This window comes from Haliotis rufescens, unplaced genomic scaffold (assembly GCF_023055435.1).
Source record: "Haliotis rufescens isolate VD_foot unplaced genomic scaffold, xgHalRufe1.0.p SCAF_3, whole genome shotgun sequence".
Lineage (NCBI taxonomy): Eukaryota > Metazoa > Mollusca > Gastropoda > Lepetellida > Haliotidae > Haliotis > Haliotis rufescens.
In genome coordinates, this window is record NW_025964001.1 from 43,402,888 (window position 1) to 43,424,194 (window position 21,307).

Genomic DNA, 21,307 nt, shown 5'->3' on the forward strand with positions numbered 1-21,307 from the left:
ATGTGACGCATGCTCGCCTGACGAGATAAATATCACTTATGGGTGTCTGTTGGACAATGTTGATAGTAATAAACATATTTCCAAAAGCGTGTTTTATTTGGCCTTTTACGTCCAATGGATTCTGTTTCGGCGGATAATCGAAAGATCAGGTATTCTCTGGCTTTGATGCTTTTGTATTTACACCCCGTGGGGAATCCGGGTTAGAATAGGATCGCAACATGCCGTACCGTTCATTTAACACGACTGTGAATCATGTGTATTTGTGTTGTTTGTTTGTTTGTTGTTTATCGCCTAAGCAAAGTTTCAGCTATATAACAGCGGTATGTAAATAATCGAGTCCAGACCAGACAATCCAGTGATTGACATTATGAACATAGATCTACGCAAATGGGATATCATGACATGCATCAAACCAAGTCAGCGAGCCTGACCACCCGATCCCGTTAGTCGCCTCTCACGACAAGCAGGGGTATCAGATCAGTTCTAACCCGGATCTCCATGGTATCGGAATACGGTCACGTCCTACCACCTGCAATGGGGTGCTGAGGACATATTATACAACGGGTCTCATCGTGTAAGAACTGGTACGTTCAAAAGATGAAGATATTAGATGTTCGGTGTTTGGTCATGAACAACATCAAAGTATGTCAGTTGTACATGTGGTATGCTTTAAATATGCCGGTAATGAGTCAATAAATCAACCATCGTATGTATAGAATACTATAATTTCGAGTAGTTCTGGCACGATTCCAATATATGTTTTGAAACTTAATGATAACATGTAGGTATTCATGCAACATGCAAAACCATAGTGTGATAAATGTATTGGGACTGAGTGAACCAAACTGATAGGTTCCTGAAGTCTATCGGTTCGCCCCGATTATGTTTCTATGTTTGTCAGCACCATGCTCGGGGTTTCACCGAAGTGGTAAACGTCTGATGTCTGCATCACTTCGGGCTTTCCTCCCACATTAAGCTGACACGCTGCGCGCGCGTGTGTGTGTGTGTGTGTGTGTGTGTGCGCGCGTGCGTGCGTGTGTGTGTATGTGTGCGTGCGTGCGTGCGTGCGTGCGTGTCCTCTTGGTTTGTGGCATCTTCAGTATAAAATAAAGATTGACTGAAATTTCCACGAGGGTGTAGTTTGGACATTTGACATTATATTCGAATTTTGCTGTTGATTATTCTGCCACACATTTCCCGAATGATTCACCATACAAACTACAGTAAGAGCTACTGACAGTGCTATTTGTTCTGTAAACATTACCATGTTATAAAGTCATTGATGTGTGAAGGTACAAACGAATGATTAGAATAAAGATAACTTATAAAACTAGCCACAAGCCTCCTTAGCTTTTACAGCTTGAACTGTAAAAAAAGCTGGAACTGTTGGAACTATGGTCGACATAGAGTGAAAGAAAGAGGGACTTTTGGAGATTAAAGTCATCCCTTTTATCAAAACGTCTTGTATTTTGAGATTATTTTGTCACTCTGGAACATTATGCAAAGGTCTAAATATAAAACAGGCGTGGCTGTTTGACTGATCAAATGAATTATGACAAACTGTATCCATGCATACCATTACACGTTAATAACAAAATGTTCAACATTTTTTTATGTGTAGCTATTCGTTAGTTATCATCACGAGTGGGGCGTAATAAGATCAATATCTTGACCATGACATCGCCCTCGGTTCACTCACGCTATATTCCAGATACTGTGGGGGTCAATAGTTTGATATCTAGTTACATGTACACATGTACACATGTAGATGGTATCTATTTGACTGGAAGAAAGGTTAAGCATCATCCTCTTAAATTATTTTTATATCACGACCTTCTAGTTATCTTTCGGAAATATCTACATTTGGCCTTGATCTCATTTTGATAAAGTTCAAAATAAGGCTTCTGCGATACCATGTGTTGTGTTGGAAATTACAGAAACATTTGTTGAAACGTAAGTTTATCATGAGGTGTCAAACACGAAAAGTCATCTAAATTACCCAAACGCCTGTCTGCGGGGATGTCAGGGCCACTGATTGTCGTGGTATTCAAGTACATGCAACCATGCCTTGTAGACATAAGGTAATCGGTACATGCTCACAGCCTTCACACCATATATACAGGTTATCTTCTCACTATCTCACAGGTATTACAATCATGCAGCAAGTACGTCAGATTAGCTCAAAGATGTTTGCACACTGGGTACACTTGGTACTGGGTTAATTTGCTTATTTGGGTATTAGTTGCAAATGAAAAACAAAGGATTGTATCATGGGAAGCAATGGCTTCAGATTGCTAAAACTCCAAGGGTTATGTGCACAAAACCTATAAATATTTCTTGATGTTGTATTCGGAGTGTATAGGGAGTAGATTTCCCTGAGAACATATGTAAATTGTGATTCTAATATCCAGGCTAATGTAAATTCCCCTGCCGCCCGGATATCAAGATGATGTTTTATTCATAAAATAACCGCCACTTGGTCGCATAATTAAAAGATATATGGATTTTCACAATCAGAATTAATTTGATAAAAAAACAAGGTCGAATACATAACCCATCAGAAGCGTGAAACGAATTCTAGGAGCTCTTAAATATTTGGAGAGGATCGTGAAAAAGGAAATTATATATCAAAATATAAAGTGCGTTTGGTTATTGTCTTTCCTGGGAGGATTACGAATAAAATGTACAAGAACATGGTGGGTAATCCAAAATGTCAAGCATTTGGGGAGGGTAATTATTTTCAGTACATTAACGATGTCACAGATTTGGTATCGTTATCTTGAGTTTCGTGTGTGTTATTGTTTAAATAAGCAGTATTTGAAGTTATTATCGTTGATTTACCTGACGACTTGGGATGAGCAAGAGGTACAATGTTAGCAATGTTAGCTTCAGTCTCAGTCAAAATTCTGGTGCGTTAAGAATGTTTCTGAGAACGAGTTTAGTGACAATAGACAAGAGCGGGTGCGCCCATGACTGTCTGACTTGGGGCCCGCTCCAAGTTAAAACCTGGGTTCCAGAGTCACACCAATTATCATTATCGTTTAGCATTGGTCGGTAACCTTTCCCCCTTGCAATAGACTATTCCACCGCTCTAGTCGTTCTTACCCCGAGTCCTCATTTGGTCCACTGTTGGGTGGATTCCACCATGTCCAGGAATTTGGTTCGCCTCCCCAAGACTATTTATGTTTTATTTGTTAGAAGGTCTCTAACTGGGACTGCCCTATTTCCGACAGTTCGGATAATACTTCTAACCTTATTACCCTCATCATGATATGTGACATTCCCGTTACCCCAGTTTCCCATGTTTGCCCTCGCCTCAGAGCACTGTATACCTACTCAGCAATGTTAGCAACTCTTATAATAATTCTGGATATATTCCCTCTTATTTCCATGGATTAATTATCTAAACTTCCTTCTAATTATCTTAATAAATATTGTAATTTCATTCCTATAATATTTACGTGTATACCTCCTTAAACGCGAATAATTTTGAAGTTAATTCTCAACACACAAATACAATGCAGAATGTATCCAAAGTCATTTATAACATACAATGCATGAACATAAAATGCATGAACTTACAAAATGAACATACAAAATGAAATAACAAACGGATGAGTTGCGTGGATCGATGCTCATGTTGTCAATCACTGAAATGTCTGGTCCAGACTCGGTTATTTACAGACCGCCGTCATTAGGCTGGAATATTGCTGAGTGCGGCATTAAACAACAAGCCAACAAACAAACAAAACAATACAATATCACAGAATATGATCAGTGATGACCGTTCATGTCTTGTGAAAGGTATGTTTGACTAAAGCTAGACCGAGCGCATGCTGTTTTGCGTCGCTTTTCATTACTCCAGATATTTATCACGTCAGTCTGAATACAATCAGGTCGATTATTCTTCCCCAGATTCTCGAAAGGGAAGTGGAATTACACTAAATATTTCCCTTAAAGAGAAACACTTGGTTGAACGGTGGACATGTTTGTTGAAACAAATATTAATAGTAGCAACAACTTCAATGGTAAATATATATATTGCACATGTAGGATAACAAAAGATGTCATGGTGAGGATGTTGTATCACTCAAAGTATATTAGACGGTCATGACTTTGGCGTCTGTATCTGCCGAACTTCTTGACGTTGTCTCTGTTCCTTCCTGAATAGCGGAACGAATATGCTGAAAGAAGACATGAAGATTTGAATTAATTGGATAAAAAGACTTAGTACAATTAAATATTATAAATACCATTGACACATTCGCTACCACAGCGTTGACAACACATGGCCATCTTATTTCTCTTATCAGTAAATTCCCACATAATTTCTTTCGCGAAATAGTTTAATTGAATTGGAAGACTATCTTTAGCGTCGTGCCATTTTAATCAGACTCAAATCGCATGGATCCAGTGTATTTATAATTAAAGATTGGGGTTATTATACACTGAATAATCGAGGATGTCACAATATGACTGCAAACAGTTCAAATATGCAGGACTACATTATGTATACATCATAACAATCATCATAATTCACGCCACAAAAGAATATCTATCGATTCCGCAGATACTTTAATAATACATGAGAGTAGCGATAGTTCAAACTGACCTCTTATCATCTGCATGTGTTTGTGGCAGAGTAGATAATACCAACAGTAGATTGAGCAATGTGTCAATCCTTTGTACCGCCTAACAAGCATGACAAGGTATTTTCGGCAAATAGGTGACTTTTGAGGTGCCTGTTTTGATGAAACATATTTAGTTTTAATTCCAAGGTACTATGTTAGTGAGATGAAGCTGCCATGTAGGCCTTGATATGAAGCCACACTATACTCACAGGTAGAGGACTAAGGCTGCCACATGCATGGCCCCCATGGCGATGAACACAGCACCCCTCCAGTAAGTCACTGTCTCTTGGTAGATGCTGTTGAAGAGCGGGGTGCCGAACGTACTACACGCAGACTCCACGAGGGCCAGACTAGCAAACAGTGCCCCTAGTAAAGTATAACTGAAGATCAGTAGATAAAGATGCATCCAGTATTTTTGCATATAATGTTTTATGTTTATGTATAATGTTTATAAATGTGTCAGAGTCGCTATTACCGCTATAATTGTGATAACTATAGTGGTCATATTCAAATTATATGTCCTATACTAGTATTGAATCAGTATTTATCTTACAATTTAAAGGTATAATAAAATTCAGCCTCTTACGAGTGCATGTTCTACATAACATCCTGCATCTCTAACCACACTTAACACCACCCTGACCAAATTGATTATGATCCTTGGTCTGACACCAAATTGTCTTTGTGCTACTTCATTTTGGACACATAGACACATATTTTGTATATCTACTAGATTCAGACACCCTACTGCTCACCAATTAAACAGCGTGAGCTGGGTATTCATGGGCACTGTATCACATGATTTTATTGTATATACACATGTAGTGTAAATAATTTATTTGCCTAGGTGTGATCGGTTGAATCTCACTGTGAAGGCTGCTTGTATGGAAGTGACAGGAACTGTGTTGTTTTAAGAAAAGGGGCCATATCATAAGCAATTATCCTTTTTCCGATCCAAGCCTTCAGCAGAACTTCAGCGTTCAGCAGAACACAGCTCTCAACCCACCACTTACTAATAAATAGTGAATGGTTTAACTTAAAGAATAAGGGAATTGGTAACAGTATACTCCATTTGAATGATCAAAGCATAATGCCTTCAAATGGAGAATTAAACCACCACACTGTCATAAAACATGGCTAATGCTTCAGCAAATATTGAGTTTGTTACGAAAGATAAGGCAACATTAAACAATCTCATCCCAGCCTTGTCAGATTGACAGACCTACTTTTAAGAGGCTAGCAGTGTCCCAAAAGAGTGAGTGAGTTGGGTTTTACGCCGCTTTTAACATTATTCCAGTTATATCACGGCGTGTCAGCTTAATGTGGGAGGAAAGCCCCAAGTGATGCAGGTCTCAGACGTTTACCACTTCGGTGAAACCCACGAGCACGGGTATGGTGCTGACAAACCTGGAACATAATCGGGGTGAACCGGGATTCGAACCAACAATCATAGGTTTCTGGCGTGTCCAGGGGACGCAACTCTGCACAGCGAATCGCGGCGCCTTAGACGACTGGGCCACCCGTGCCCCCTGTCCCAAAAGAAGAAAATATCGGATGACAATGACAGATAAGAAAAGATAGGAAATATGTTTCTGTGTGTATGCGTGCCATTGCAAATGAAATATAAATATACATGCGAATATGTATCTCTGAGTGTGTATCTGATGGAAATGAATTTATTATAAAAATATTCAAGTATATCAGTGTCAGCTGCATATTTTTTATGCCACCCATACAGTCCATTGTTCTACCAATCACCATGCTTCACTGCGCTAGTAGTCTCACAAAAGGTGCTACACAATGAGGTCAACCCACTAATACGGTCCACAGAAGGGCTGAGTCTATTTACATGCACTGAGTGCGTCCAGTGGTAGGCACTTCGCTCTGCCACGATTACAGACTTTAAGAGATTCATCAGCCCCCACTCTGTTTTAAGGTAAGATTATGTTAATTATATCTAATTTTTACAGTCAATTGTTCAAGCCGCTTTATCATACACGTACTTTTGAATATATACTCTCTCTCTCTCTCTCTCTCTCTCTCCCTCTCCCTCTCTCTCTCTATCACTAGACATTGATTATTCATCAAATAACACTTTAATTTGTGACTAAAGTTAAGAGAAGAGGGTCAAATGGACAATTTCTGTATGGATATCACGATTAAAAACAGATGGGAATTCGGTTGGAAATTCAAGATACAGGTCCACTGGTGATGGGACAGTCTCCGATTAATGTTGGTCCTGTACTTTTAAATTATATTAATTAATAACATTTTGTCATGTATCTGCTGCGTACCCTGTTTACTTTGAGGCGCCATCTTTGACATGATGCCCCGGATGATAGGAGTAGCGGCAAATCCGACAAGTCCGACAACAGGAACTGCAGTGAAAGGTTATTATCATTGGCAATTTGGCTGTAAATCACGAATCATGGTAGGCCTAATATAAGATGAAGATGTGAAATGGGGTTTCTCGTCGCATTAAAGATTATTGCACTTATATAGTGACGTGCATGCACGCGTGTGTGTGGCTACTTGTACCAGTCCGGACTTTACAGTGCTAGCCAACTGAGATAGCATCCCGTATTTTAGCATCAATACCCCACTGAGAAACCACTGAGTATACCGGCTCCGAGCCGGCCAGTCCTTGTTTTACTCAGGCAGGGAAACAACAAGTACTATCTTGTAACGTGTTGTGGTATGACCCCGCCGGGGTTCGAACCCCGGACCTTCCGCTACACCACGGAGGCTGTCAGACCAAGTATAAGCCGTGCTGTATATGGCCGTTGACTATTCAGTGGAGAATCAATCAATAGCGCCATCATTACCCCGGTCAATGGCGGTCAACTCAACTCTCTGGGAAGGATACAACCCAAGCTGCCACCAACGCGATAAAAGCATCGGCAAACCCGACCTACTCTCGTAACCGCGTTTTGTCTTACTCAACTTTATAAATTAATCTAAACGAGCCCCTCGTGAAACTTTGCCTCGTTTGAACCGTCTAATATCGGAATGAAAATCTCACCTCCCGCATACAGCATAAAGTCGTTTGTGGCAAATCCCCACATGAGGTCTCCGCCGATAGCTGACACCGTGGCCACTAAAGCAACAACTTCATCCGTCATACAATACTGTAGTCCTTTCACCAGAAACACCCCGACCAGGTTCTTCACCAGGTAGGTGATGGTGTTGAACAGCCCCATCTTCTCCGGGCTCCAACAGAACGGCAGGTTCATCTCGAACAGCGTGTCCAGATTAGACCCACTCGAGTTGTTGATGATGGAGAAGAGGAATATCAATAGCCCTAACCAGATGAGACCTTTCTTTAATCTTGTTCCCTGGAAGACATACACGCTCATCATGTTCCTTAAACCCTGAAGGGGGGTAATGCAGGACCTCTGTTGCCTGGGACATGTCTCCTCCATGAACAGGATCACGACTAGGATACCTAGGACATTGACAAGAGCTGAGGTTAAAGATGGATAGAAATAGCCTGTGGCCTGTATGAAATAACCTACTGCGAGGGATGTAAGAGCAGCGCTAAGACCAGTGACGGTCTCGATGACGGCCATCCACAGAGATCGGGACTGGTGTGGGGGTGTATTGTCAGCGGTGTAGGCGCACGATGCAAGTGTGAATGACCACGATCCTCCACATAGACCATACAGACCGGTAGCAAGGAAGAGGTAGTCGAGGTCTAGGTTCCAGTGTATTATTATTACCGTAACAATTGTCCGTAATACATACCCCGTCATACATATAACATAGAGGAACTTCCTTCCAAAGAAGTCAGAGTAGGTTCCCAGGATTACATTACACAGGACTGCAATGCCGCTGGACGCTATAGTAAACTCGGAGAGCTTCTCTGATGATTCAATCTGTGCTCGCTCCTGAAGGAGGTAGCCTGGGTCCGATGTGTTCTGGAAGCATGGAGCCAGCGTGGAGAAGTTCCTTGTTCTCGTGTCATTGCCGAACACCTGCAGGGAGATTCTGTGGTAGACGTATTGAGACAGGACCGGCGAGAAGAGGCTGGATGCTGATGTCAGGATGCAGACGACAACGTTAGCCAGGACCAGGTTGAATAGACAGGATCGTCGCCCTCTTTTCTCGCCACAAATGCTGAAGAATTGGACAAAATTTGATTTATTTATTTGATGACAAATTCTTCAAGGGAAACATTTTAAAATCGTTGACATGTGTTTATTTATTTAAGGTTAATATGCTAGAGTTATATTATGTACATCGATCTATCGTTACATCTTAAAGTCTTAGTCGTGCTAGTAGCCACTGATCGCTGTTTCGAATTCGCGATCGGCCTGATTATTATCCTTCTGTTATCAGCACCATATACCCAAAGTGGCAAATATTACGATCTCACCCCGTGATATACCTTGAATACTGCTCAAAGCCGCGTAAAAGCCAAATTGACTCACTCCTTACATTTAACGGTCAAATATTACAGTGTTATTCGGATTAAATGTGTTATCCTTTTTTTATTACATTTTATATCATATTGCATAAAGACTTGTTTGTATTGGTCCCCAAACATTTCTTTTATAATAAAGTAAGAGTTGAAAGGTGGCGTCATATCTGGTCAATATTTACAGTTTAGCGATTATTTTATTTTTGGGATTTTTGACTGACATGATTTTTTAACATTTCTCCGCGAGTTTTACCGTTGGTGAGATATAGATAGCCTACTCTTCCCCCAGATAATCTGTCTGTCACTCACACAGCGAACGGGTCACAAATCAAGTCGCGGAGAGTCCTTTGATTGGTGACCGAGTTTCGGCTGCTTGGGTTGTTTATTCCCCAGGGAGCTGAGAATGAATATCTAGTGTACACTGATCCATTGGCCGGGGTAATAATGTCTGAGTGCTTAGAGCATGCTTATGCATGGACTACAGCGTCATATTAATGGACTGTTATTATTATTAATTTATCTCGGGTGTCGTGCACATCACTTGGGAGAGTTACGTCCCTTATATCTATCAGGGCATTTCTTTCGAATGACCGCTCCGCTCCGATTATAACCTTGATGTTACACATGTCAGAGTGGTAAACGCCGACGACATACACAACATGAATCGCACCATTCGCATTAAGCTGTTACACCCAGAAGTATCTGAAATCTGTGTTAACGGCGATGTTAAATGAGCGATTGCGTGAGTCCGTAACAAGGAAGTGACCCAGGGTAATTTGTGTTACATGACATTATGCTGAGTGCCGGGGCAGAGAATGCGTGACCCGTCACCCTAATGTCGGAATACTTGTTACCAACCTTGGAGGTGAGATCCCGTCTGTGTCGGGCTGGCTCGAGAGAAGCGGTGATTTCTCGTTGTTTGAGTCTGTCGCCATCTTGTTCTGATCACAGTGACCATATGAAAGCCTTTAATTCGTATTCCGTGACAGTGGAGTGTGTCTAATCATTTACAAACCATACCGAAGCATGCTGTTACAGATCAGAGGAACGTGCTATGCCCATTACACAAAAGAAATATTTTCGTTAGTCATTGCAGGTCATGTGACAGGTAGCAAGGCGCACCACGTGCTTTGTTGTCAACAAACCCACCTGATCGCATATCATCCCGTTATAACGCATCGCGTCAGGCGCTGTGACTCGATATACCACACAAGGGATTGTTACAGTGTTAAATGACATACAAGTACGCGAGTGGTTAACTGCAAATTAAAACATGGATGTATATTTGTATGAAAATAAAAAAACAACAATGATTTCGCCAATTTATGAAGAATGGGTGAGTAACTTATAATTATATAATATTGAACAAGGGTTTATGTACTCTATATACTAGTACTTAGGAGATAAACCGACTGTGTTTTGAAATTTGATGTAGTCCCACTGTAGAGTAGATACCTCTTATTTGAATTTGGAGCCGAGCGCTTAAGCGCGAGGTTTCAAATGTATAGATAAGAAATAAGACATTTGTTGCCAAGAAAAAGTGGTTCGTGTATGATTTCCGAATTGTGCGTGTTCTGAAATGAATTTCATCAAGTTTGACTTCAATGATGTCGGGACATTGTTTTCGTGGCTTTTCGAATGGACGAGTGTTTTCTGAGTGATGGACTTTCAAATCCTCTTCTGCCAAATCCTTACGATGGTGGCTGACGGAGATGGCAACGAATATCGATCACACAAAAAAGTTTGTAAACAACATGTTGTCATGAATAAGTTTTTTTCAAACAATTTTCATAATGTTTTATTTTACTTTCATTGTCGGTTGTTTCAATGAGGAAATAGCTGAAATTGTTCCGATTCTGGTCACAATAGTACATGTCCCTAACAGTTTCATAAACATTTCATTTGTATGCAAAAGATATGCCTTCGTTCAATCTTTTAATGTTATCATCGAAGCAGTCAGGGTTGCGGCCTAGAACGCCCCAAAACATCCGATATTTCCTCTATTCGACGCTTTGCCGTCTATTAACGTCACGAGCCCTTGACTCGGCGTGTATTAGAGACCTGGATGGTATTGGAGACCAGGGTGTATTAGAGGAAATATAGATACGTTTTACAGTTCATATGGGGGTGATAGATCGGGAGCCATTTTTATGAATCGATATGTAGGCTATCTATGTATTCATACGCTCGTTTTTTGTGAAAAGACTTAATATATTTTAGAGGGGTTTCCGTAGCAAAAAGGAAATATCTTTTTAACCAGTCAGAATCAAGCATTCATCAATGTCATTATAGAATCTACGATGTGCTCTGGCAGTGATGTATGAATTTACATTTAGAATATTTGCGCTGGTGTAGGAATGTTTAATGCTCGCACATGTTGACAGCTGTGTAAACATTCGAGATATATAAGTAACAGCATCGCCTCATTACTGATATTTCAATACGAATTTCTGGCTAGTGCCAGAATAGGTAAACAACACTATGAATAACCATTGAGAAGTACTAGAACCTCGTTATCTCGAACTCCGTTATCTCGAATGTGCCGATATCACGAACCTATCTCCGGTCCCGACCGCGTCGCTGTATAAAACAGCATATAAATGTGCTCGTATATCTCGAAGATTATAAGGATACGTATTCTGTTTGTTGACTGTAAACGCCGACGAGAGTTGTACACCGTTATAAGACGATGTGATGAATGTACGTACCTCGAAGTTATCTGACACAGATCTAATATCAGCCGCTGTTGAAACAACAGATTACTCCGTCTACGTATACATGCATCACACCATAGGTGAATTCCGGGTCAGGATACGACGCAAATGAAGCTGTTGATCGGGCAAGCACTATAGCACAACACGACTGCATGGAGGGTTGCTCATGACTTCAGTAACAGGTTTGTCTGTCTTGATTAATTTCAGTCTATGATATATCTGGTGTAATTGCTTCAGTTTTTGAACACTACCCACACACTCGCATGAGTGTAGCGAAGTGGATAAGGCGTTGGCTCGTCTCTCTGAAGACCAGAGTTCTATTCCCCATACAGATATAACGTATGATGTTGTGCTCCGCGGTGACGCAATTACAAAAGACGGTGTGCAACCACACGTATTCTCGTCGGCATTACCTGCACTCAGAAGCATACTGACCCCCTCCTTTCTTACTAATACACCCAGTACATATGTTGACCGTGTGGAGAAAGAGATACAAACGTGTTCTTTCAGTGTGCCATTCTATTGGGCTCTGACGGAATGTCGGTTAATGGCTAGATAGACCACGAGATCCCTACGTAAAACGTTTCATATTAAAAATAGTTCAAATATTGTTATATTTGTCAAAAAAGGAGTAGGACTCAGGATGTTGGAAAAAGATGAGTTGTTTTGTTGTATAACGCCGCACTCAGCAATATTCCAGCTATATGACGGCGATCTGTAAGTAATCGAGTCTGGACCAGACAGTCCAGTGATTGACAACATGAGCATCGATCTATGCAATTGGGGTCGATGACATGCATCAACCAAGTCAGCGAGTGTTCACATTAGGGGTTGTGATTTTTACAATTGAGTATTGGTGCTTAGTGATGTATTATTAGAGAAAATTGGTTGTGAATACCATGTACATTGTATACAGGATATCTTCAGGTATTTTGGCCTTCTTTTTTTCTGTGTGTAATTCTGATGGAAAGAAGTCACTCAACCAGTTCAATCATTCCATAGTATAAGAAGATCAGACTTGGTTAGAATCCGTGTTTATCTCTGGCAACTTCCCACTGATGACATTAAGTGAACTTGGCAAGTGGTTATGAATTTTGATATTCATATTATTATTATAGTGCAAACCATTTCAATAAAAAAAATTAAAATAGTGCAAACCATTTCAATACTTTTATTTTAAATTTCATTTATCTAAATACCTAACTGGTTCAATTTGCACCGAATTTCTATGCCCTTTGTCTGTTTAATATATTCAGCAAACATTCGGCGTATCCCCTCTTATCATAAGCCCCTCCTGGCAGGACCCTTATTCTCCAGCGCTATCTATAAATTTCAAATAACACCTCCTTACGTCGCCGGATCTTACGTCTATACATACACGTGGGACAATGACCTTGCCACACGTTACGTAATACCTCGCTCGACAGCCAGAAGATCGACTCGTGTAAGTGACAGAACTCCCCAACAATCTCAGTCATTGGGACGCAGCCAAAACGAGACAAAAACGGCCCAAGGCAAGGTACGTCGTAAAGGTGGCGTATAAATACAACATTCGTTGCTGGTGATTCGACCATAGACGCGTAAGTAGACGCGGTGATGAATGTTGTGATTATGCTTCAATATAATGTTTTGTTTATTGATGATACGCTGAACCTTTATGCTTGTATGCTTGTACTAGAGAGACCCTATACCTTCTCTATCTTAAGCGTATTTGTTCGCCTGACCTGCTATTGATCAAAGGCAACTTCAACGATTTATGGACGTTACAAATTCAGATAAACTGTTCCAATAATACAGGGTGTGGTGAGCTGCATGCATCTATGCATATCTTTATGAAGTGTAAATAGTAGTGTCTATCGGGAATAGATTATCTATAGGAGCTGAATAGCTTTCGTATAGCTATCTGGACCCAGCCTTACCCCCATCCCCACAAACATTCGGATGACCAGCTGATGCCTAAAAATAGTCCCGTCCGCACGTGATGTTTTCAGACACTGGACAGTAAATAAATTTGTTATTAAACGGGTGATCTCTTCACAGAGGAGTAATACACATAGATATTTAATCTCACAAACACTGGTACGAAAGTAGGATCGTGTAGAAATAAAAGTAGCCATGGAGAGTGTGATTGCCCTGAAGTGACCTCTGTACATACAGGTCAGTCACAGTAGGTGTAAGTTCGCTCATCGATGTGTGTACCGTTACCAAGCCAGGTTCCACTTGTCGCGGTCCGCCCAGATAATTCTCCTTGTCAACATGGCACTAATCATTGATGTCTTTGAGAGGTTAACGTGTAAGAAATGATTACGTTTGTCTTTCCACCGCGATATAACTGAAAGGTCACGTTAATTCCAATTCACTCACTCGATCCCCAAGTTCAAGGAAAGGTTAATGTGCTAGGAATAATGTACATAATCAGTTACTACTCAGATGACTTTGTTTGTTGGCTGGTTAACGCCGCGCTTAGCAATAATCCAGCTATATGACTTTCTGTAATAATCGAGCCTGGAACTGACACTCCAGTGATTGACACCATGACCATCAATGTACGCAATTGGGCTCTGATAACTAACTATCCAAATGTATAACATCGCAGATGCCAAAGGATCAAATCTTTAATCCGCATACCCACAATGTGGCTCGTGAACACCCCAGCAAAAGAGTGAGTGAGCGAGTTTAGTTTAACGCCTCTTTTAACAGTATTCCAGTTATATCACGGCGTGTCAGCTTAATGTGGGAGGAAAGCCCGAAGTGATGCAGGTCTCAGACGTTTACCACTTTGGTGAAACCAACGGGCATGGGTATGGTGCTGACAAACCTAGAAACATAATAGGGGCGAACCGGGATTCGAACCTCCAATCATAGGTTTCTGGTGTGCTCAAGGCACGCACATTTGCACAGCACCTTCCCCCTTCCCAGTCGATACCGTTCACAAATCAATCACCCAACCCTAAAATGAATGTTACCATAAAATGCAATGTTAAATTTAAGATACCTTCATAGAATTGACAAAGCCATATCTCATTCTAAAAACTTATTCAAATATGATTACAAAAGCAACATTATTGATACATCAATTTCATTTTAGTTCGATATATAATTATAGACCGTGCACGTGGTAATCGGTGAACATCTGAAGCGAGCATATGGCTATGTAGCGGCACGTAGGTAAGCGATATATACTGATCACACTGTCAACCAATCTCATTGTCACGAGACACGCTTAACACGCCCACCTACACATAAGACAGAGTGGTACATTTTATGACCTTTTCAACTGTGAAGTCGACAGGCAGCGGTCATATGGTCTGAGGTGCAGCGTTATCTCAAGTTCGTATGATTATGTTTCAGGAGGACTGAAAAAGTGTAATATAAGTCTGTCAAAAATGCCGAAGGAGGAGGAACAAAAGCCGCTCCTTGGGGCCCCAAGCACTAAACCCAGATCGTTCCTGAATGCTATGGTTCTCTGCGGGTTGATGATGGTGTTATACATCTCTGGCTTCATCTCACTGGTCCCGCTCCTCAGCCAGTTTGTAAGGAACAGAGTTGCTGAGCGTTACTCCAACAACAGCAACGGCAGTGTCAGCACCGGGGACGTCTGCAAACGAAATAACAGTGACGACAACATAAAACTTGGAATCATAATCCAACAAGACTCATCAGAACTCTTGCTTATTACTACTCTACCCGGCTCGATTATCGCCATCCTTGTCAACCTCGTCCTTGGATCTTACTCGGATTTCCTCGGAAGAAGGTTCCTTTTCTTTGTACCTACTTTAGGAGCTGCCCTGAAAGTAACGCTTCTGTGTTTTATTATAGGCTTCCACATGTCCCTTAATTGGCTCTACCTGGCATACATTTTGGAAGGTTTTACTGGAGGGTTTACAGCCTTCCTGTTAGCCGTGTTTTCTTACACTGCCGATGTCACAACGCCAGGGAAAAAGCGTACTGTCATGATAGCTCTCATGGAGGGTATCTTAGCTGTTGCCGGAGCAGTTGGACAAGTGGCAGTGGGATTTATTATTGAGGATGTCAACTACCTGTACGCTGCGATAATGATCGCTGCCATCTTTGGTCTGGCACTGATCGTTATAATAACACTCCTACCTGAAACCATGACCAATAAGATGGAGAAACGGTGGTCTCCACTGCCACACATCAAGAAGGTTTTTGGATTCTTCTTCACACGAGGCTCAGGTAAACAGCGAGCCATGTATATTCTAGCAATGCTTATATTCTATTTTGGAGTAATTGTCAACCTAGGTCGGACTTCAGTAGAAACTCTCTATCAATTAGACAAACCATTTTGTTGGAGCCCTCTGAAAATCGGTTTCTATGGTGCTATCAGACTGTCCTTCACTGTCGCATGCAGTGTAGTTGGATTGAAGCTTCTGCAGCCTTGCTTCCGAGACATGACAATTGCATTAATAGGACTGGCTTTCGGCGCAGCATCCTTCGTGATGGAAGGACTGGCCGTCAACGATTGGATGCTGTATTCAGGTTAGTTTTCAATGGGTTTCTGATCTACCTTCATAATTTTAGTATCTTATACTGAGCGTAAAACCGTTAAACCGTTAAACTGTAATAGTGGTATAACATACATGGAGTAAAACATTTTAAATTAGTTTGTGACAGTTTAAGGTCCGGTTAATGTTAAAGCAGCTGGTGGAGCTGCTGCCAGCTTGTGGACCAATAATATAAGCCTGTGGAGCGAATGAACACCACGTGGATTGATCCAATAGGCAGATTATACATCCGAAGTCACTTTGTGGGGCCAATAGCCAGCTTTGAGCCAATATATAGTTCTGTGGGGCCAGTGGGCAACTCGTGGATCCAGTGGAGCCAATTTCCTGTCTTGTGAGCCTATGGTGGAGACAATATATTACTCTTCGGGTCTAAAAGGCAACTTGTGGAACCATTATAATATGATATTTTCCAGTAAGTAGCTTGTGGAGTTAATATATAACTCGGTGTAGCTTGTGAAGCCAATGCCGTTATTTGAAGCCGATATGGAGCAAGTGAACCAATATATAGCTCCATGTGACTTTTGGAGCCCGTAGTACTCAGTGAAGATAATTCACCAAGAAACAAGGGATAGCTTGAGTTGTCACATGCACCTAGATTTGATGTGATAACAACTATAACTATTTCTTAGGCTGGTTCCAGATAATATAAATCAGTTCTTTGTTTCAGTGCCAGCAATCGGTTTCATAGCATTCAATGTTGTTCCTGTTGCCAGGGCAACCATGTCCAAAATGACCTCGCCACTAGAACAAGGTAAGCACGTTCACAAGTTTGCAGATATGGTTGATTATTTACCCACCACAATGATGCGATTTACGTATTCATTCCGATCAATGTAACTATTTCTAACGCAATTTAAACATAAATATAAAATGTTCGTTCTTACGAAAGTTTAATGGTGCATCTTTGTTTGCATATTTTTTTTAACATCAGAATGTCTGCTTACATTAATATCTTTTCCCGAAATTTCGAGTTTTTTCGTAATTCCGATTTACTCGTTATTTCGAGATTATTTAAAAATACTAGACTTTTTGATTTTTCTCACTTCGATTAGTTTTTCGTAATTTCGATTTCGATTTTTGAACATAAACTTGCAATATTGAGAAAATAATCGAAGTGACGAGAAAATACTATTTTAATTTGATACTCTAATTTGTAAGGTTTTTAAATGAACTTGAAATAACAAGAAAATAATCGAAATTACGATAACTCTTTTTGCTGCTACCAAAGTGGCACCATATTACGGTTTCCTTCATATTTCCGATTCTCTTCCTTTGAAGGTGCCTTATTCTCCAGTATTGCTGCCATGGAAACCATCTGCAACACGATGTCCAACACTCTCTACAACACCGTGTATCAGAGCACTGTAGGGGTATTCAGGGGGGCCGTGTTCATAATGATGGCTGGGTTTGGTGTCCTTACCTCCTGCTTCATTGTGTGAGTATCCCAATGTTTTGTGTGTTGATCTTTAGAAACTGAATCTGGGCGGTCGGGTAGCCTCGTGGTTAAAGCGTTCGCTCGTCACGCCGAAGACCCGGGTTCGATTCCCGACATGGGTACAATGTGTGAAGCCCATTTCTGGTGTCCCCCGCCGTGATATTGCTGGAATATTGCTAAAAGCGGCGTAAAAACAAACTCACTCACTCACTCACTATAAACTGAATCCTATTGTTTGCTGAGTTTTCATATGGAAAGTATGCTATATTCACCGATCAGATGCACTTATAAGAAATATAAGATAGCTATAAGAACAATGAAGAACGAAGCGTGGTCTATTTCACGACAGAACACTGTTCTATCACGACGTCATTTCTGGAGATTCGAAAATGTAACATATCGCAACTTGATGACGTCATATATTGGACGACGTAATATTTTGGTGGGAAATGTCTACAGTAGTAAGTTATTTCCAATAGACGTAACCTTACAACGCAGATAAACGCAGTGGCCGAACGATTATGTCAAAAAGTGGGAGAGATATAGCAGTTTGTATTAGGAGAAAAGGTACAGGTAATCGACTTTGATGATTGTAGAAATATGTGGGATATACCAAACTTAACCCACCTGTGCGTTAAATGGACTTGTCCGACATATGCGAGGTTGGGTTCTATTCAGGGAGTAGTCACCTTTATACGAGATGTACGTGTTATCTTGAACTGTATCATCTGAAGTTTGTGATGCACTTCGTGGCATTGCTTTGTAATACAAGATCTGTACAGAAATATGTGACTTGGCTTGTGTAATACGGAGTCTGTATCGAAATATGTAGATTGGCTTGAGTAATACGGCGCCTGTTCTGAATAATGTGTCTGGGCTGGTGGTATACGAAGCATGTGCTGAAATATGTGACTTGGCTTGTGTGATACGATCATGTGATGAATATTATGTCTGGGCTGGTGGTATACGAAGCATGTGCTGAAATATGTGACTTGGCTTGTGTAATACGATCATGTGATGAATATTATGTCTGGGCTGGTGGTATACGAAGCATGTGCTGAAATATGTGACTTGGCTTGTGTAATACGATCATGTGATGAATATTATGTCTGGGCTGGTGGTATACGAAGCATGTGCTGAAATATGTGACTTGGCTTGTGTAATACGGAGCATGTACTGAAATATGCGACTTGGCTTTGTTATACGATATCTGCATGCTCAGTTTTCATTGGTCTGAACACTCGCAGCCTTCCCTTTATCTTTAGTTATGGTTTCAGCTTGATTGAATGGTTATTCGCCGCGACTCTCTGTATAGGAACTGTGTATGTAAATAGAGTGGCTGGAACAATGCTCAAAGAAGCTTAACACTGACATATCTGCTGACATATCCACGTGGTGGAAATTGTCTTCTAAACCTGTCATAACGTAACGTAAAGCAGTACTATCATATGTTGTATATTGCAGCATCTTCCTCTGCATCTCTCGTAACAGCGGGGACCTCGTCTACGAGGTAACGATTCCTCCAACCAAAAACGACGTGACTGTGAACAAGGAGGAGACAGCATCGTCCCCACACACGTGCACAGACACGACAAACAACGAATGATACTCAAACACATACACGTGCTCAACACTATCAGTGCGCACATTGAAGTTAGTGAAGATGTCCTTTACACCCAACTGGTTTCTTGGTCATAAACCTGGACAGTTCTACGATCTGAAATGACGCATCTCTTAGATCATTCTGAACACATGCAGCGTGAAAACAGAAACAATCAGTATTGGCGCCATTAGAATGTGTTCTGGACATTTTGTTGCAACGGGTTGTTTTCCCTGGTAACATTCCTGTGTAGGCGCCGAGGTTGAACGACTTTATTTAGAATACCTGGGAGTAAGCGTTGGTTCTCTGTTATGCATTATTTTGTAAAGAGCATCATGTTCGTAGCCCATGTGTTTTAAACATGGAGTCAACGCTCTCGACTAACTCCTCGATGGTTGAAATGTATATCCCCCTTTAGGGGGTCGCTAAATTTACAGAAATTCTTTTTCCACCAATTGAGCTGAGTGACAAAAATCACTTCAACCGTTACATGACGGAAGACACCAAGACTGAGCATCACATTGTACCTACTTTGAGATTCGAACCCGTGGCTTCAGTCGCGACTGATTATGTTTCAGGGCTACATATTAAACAGCAGGCAACGATTTCCATCAGACATTGATGTATTTCTTTGTTTATTGCTTAACGACACAGTCAGCAATAGCTATATGTAAATAATCGAGTCTGAACCAGACAATCCAGTGATTGATATTGCGAGCGACGATCCACGCCGTCAGGATACGTTGACACGCCATCGACCAAGATACCGAGCCTGACCTCCCGATCCATTAAGTGTCCCCCCCACGACCATCAAAGGTTGTAACCCAGAATCCACAGGGGTCACAATGCATTGAAATATGCAATCCCTGTCTGTTTTATTTGACTACGATGTTGTTTCTTAAAATGTGAAATGAGCAGTACGTCTCCAGTGATTAGTTTGGATGGAAGTTTCTATAATTTAAACAGATATGGTGAGGCATCGTGGAGTTCATTACCAACGCAGTGAAGAAACAAGGGTTTAGATGATAAATCTGTACGCCATCCTCCGTACTGCGTTTTAGCTGTTTTGATTAGATAATCGCGACCCCAAAGATATTGCGCCCGACAAACTTTGCTTTAATCCTACTAAATCATAAAACTAGACAAAGCCGGATAACGACTTTCGGTTAAATGTAGGGTTGCTAATTTGAATGACGATGTGAAGCCAGTTCAGATATATTTACGATATTGCCTTTCCTGTATTGTTGTGTCATTTGTTTTGTTCTTGCAATCGCACGACACTGTTTCCTAAAGCGTTCATGAATGACACTGTAGCTGAAGAAATGCTGGGGAAAAAATATATATATATATATCTGACTGCCAGCGATGCACGTTTCGACATAGCTTCATTCACTTATATGATTTCAGTTATATGTGGTCCTTTATTGTTATTTATATAGACATGGAACGTGAGTATTATATAAAATGCCAGACGCGTTCTCGTTAGATGCCAGTTTGATGAAGTTCACTAGTTCCACACAATGGAGACCTTCTGTAACAATCTCAATGTATGATGTATCTTTATGTTGTTTTCGGTGTCACCTGTTAGGCGTTTTCCCTTGCAAACTTTCTTATCATTTGTCACGTACAATACCCATATTTGTATAGTATGCATTCTTCAATAAATTATACCTCTTACAATTGTTCTCTTACAATGACACCAACAGATGGTCTTCTACAACCGCTGTTTGGCCTGTGATATAACCTTGCATTTACAGTGAACCCTTGGAATGGCAATAGCGGCAGAGACCCGTTACTCACACATAATGATAACCGTCCCCGAACACGGTTAACGGGGAAAGGAACCACACTTAGGATGCAACGTTAAGATCTCGTCTATTTTGAAATGTTCAATTATTCTCACCGAGTCTTAGCACAAACCAGGAAATCTATAATATCTGACATCGCACAGGATGTAGATAAAGAAAGTAAAATTAACCTC

The 21,307-nt window shown here is 40.9% G+C and overlaps 2 protein-coding genes across 4 annotated transcripts; one reads left to right on the forward strand and one right to left on the reverse strand.

Moving 5' to 3' along the window:
• Positions 1 to 3,528: 3,528 nt before the first annotated feature.
• LOC124123791 (solute carrier family 46 member 3-like) lies at positions 3,529 to 10,204 on the reverse strand. 2 transcript variants are annotated; one of them, XM_046486978.2, is made up of 5 exons: positions 9,910 to 10,204; positions 7,654 to 8,747; positions 6,926 to 7,009; positions 4,841 to 4,997; positions 3,529 to 4,184 (listed from the first exon to the last, which is right to left on the reverse strand). In XM_046486978.2, exons 1-5 carry the CDS (start codon positions 9,984 to 9,986, stop codon positions 4,109 to 4,111), a joined length of 1,488 nt encoding a protein of 495 aa, XP_046342934.2. In that variant the 5' UTR covers positions 9,987 to 10,204; the 3' UTR covers positions 3,529 to 4,108. The 2 variants fall into 2 exon arrangements, with proteins under 2 accessions (XP_046342934.2, XP_046342924.2); XM_046486968.2 differs by lacking the exon at positions 3,529 to 4,184 and having other exon boundaries at positions 4,911 to 5,011.
• Positions 6,469 to 21,003, forward strand: LOC124123804 (solute carrier family 46 member 3-like). 2 transcript variants are annotated; one of them, XM_048402974.1, is made up of 5 exons: positions 6,469 to 6,567; positions 15,117 to 16,265; positions 16,959 to 17,042; positions 17,570 to 17,726; positions 19,191 to 21,003. In XM_048402974.1, the coding sequence occupies exons 2-5, from the start codon at positions 15,152 to 15,154 to the stop codon at positions 19,330 to 19,332; spliced, it is 1,497 nt and encodes a 498-aa protein (XP_048258931.1). In that variant the 5' UTR covers positions 6,469 to 6,567; positions 15,117 to 15,151; the 3' UTR covers positions 19,333 to 21,003. The 2 variants fall into 2 exon arrangements, with proteins under 2 accessions (XP_048258931.1, XP_046342942.2); XM_046486986.2 differs by lacking the exon at positions 6,469 to 6,567 and adding an exon at positions 11,768 to 11,947.
• The last annotated feature ends 304 nt before the right edge of the window (positions 21,004 to 21,307 follow it).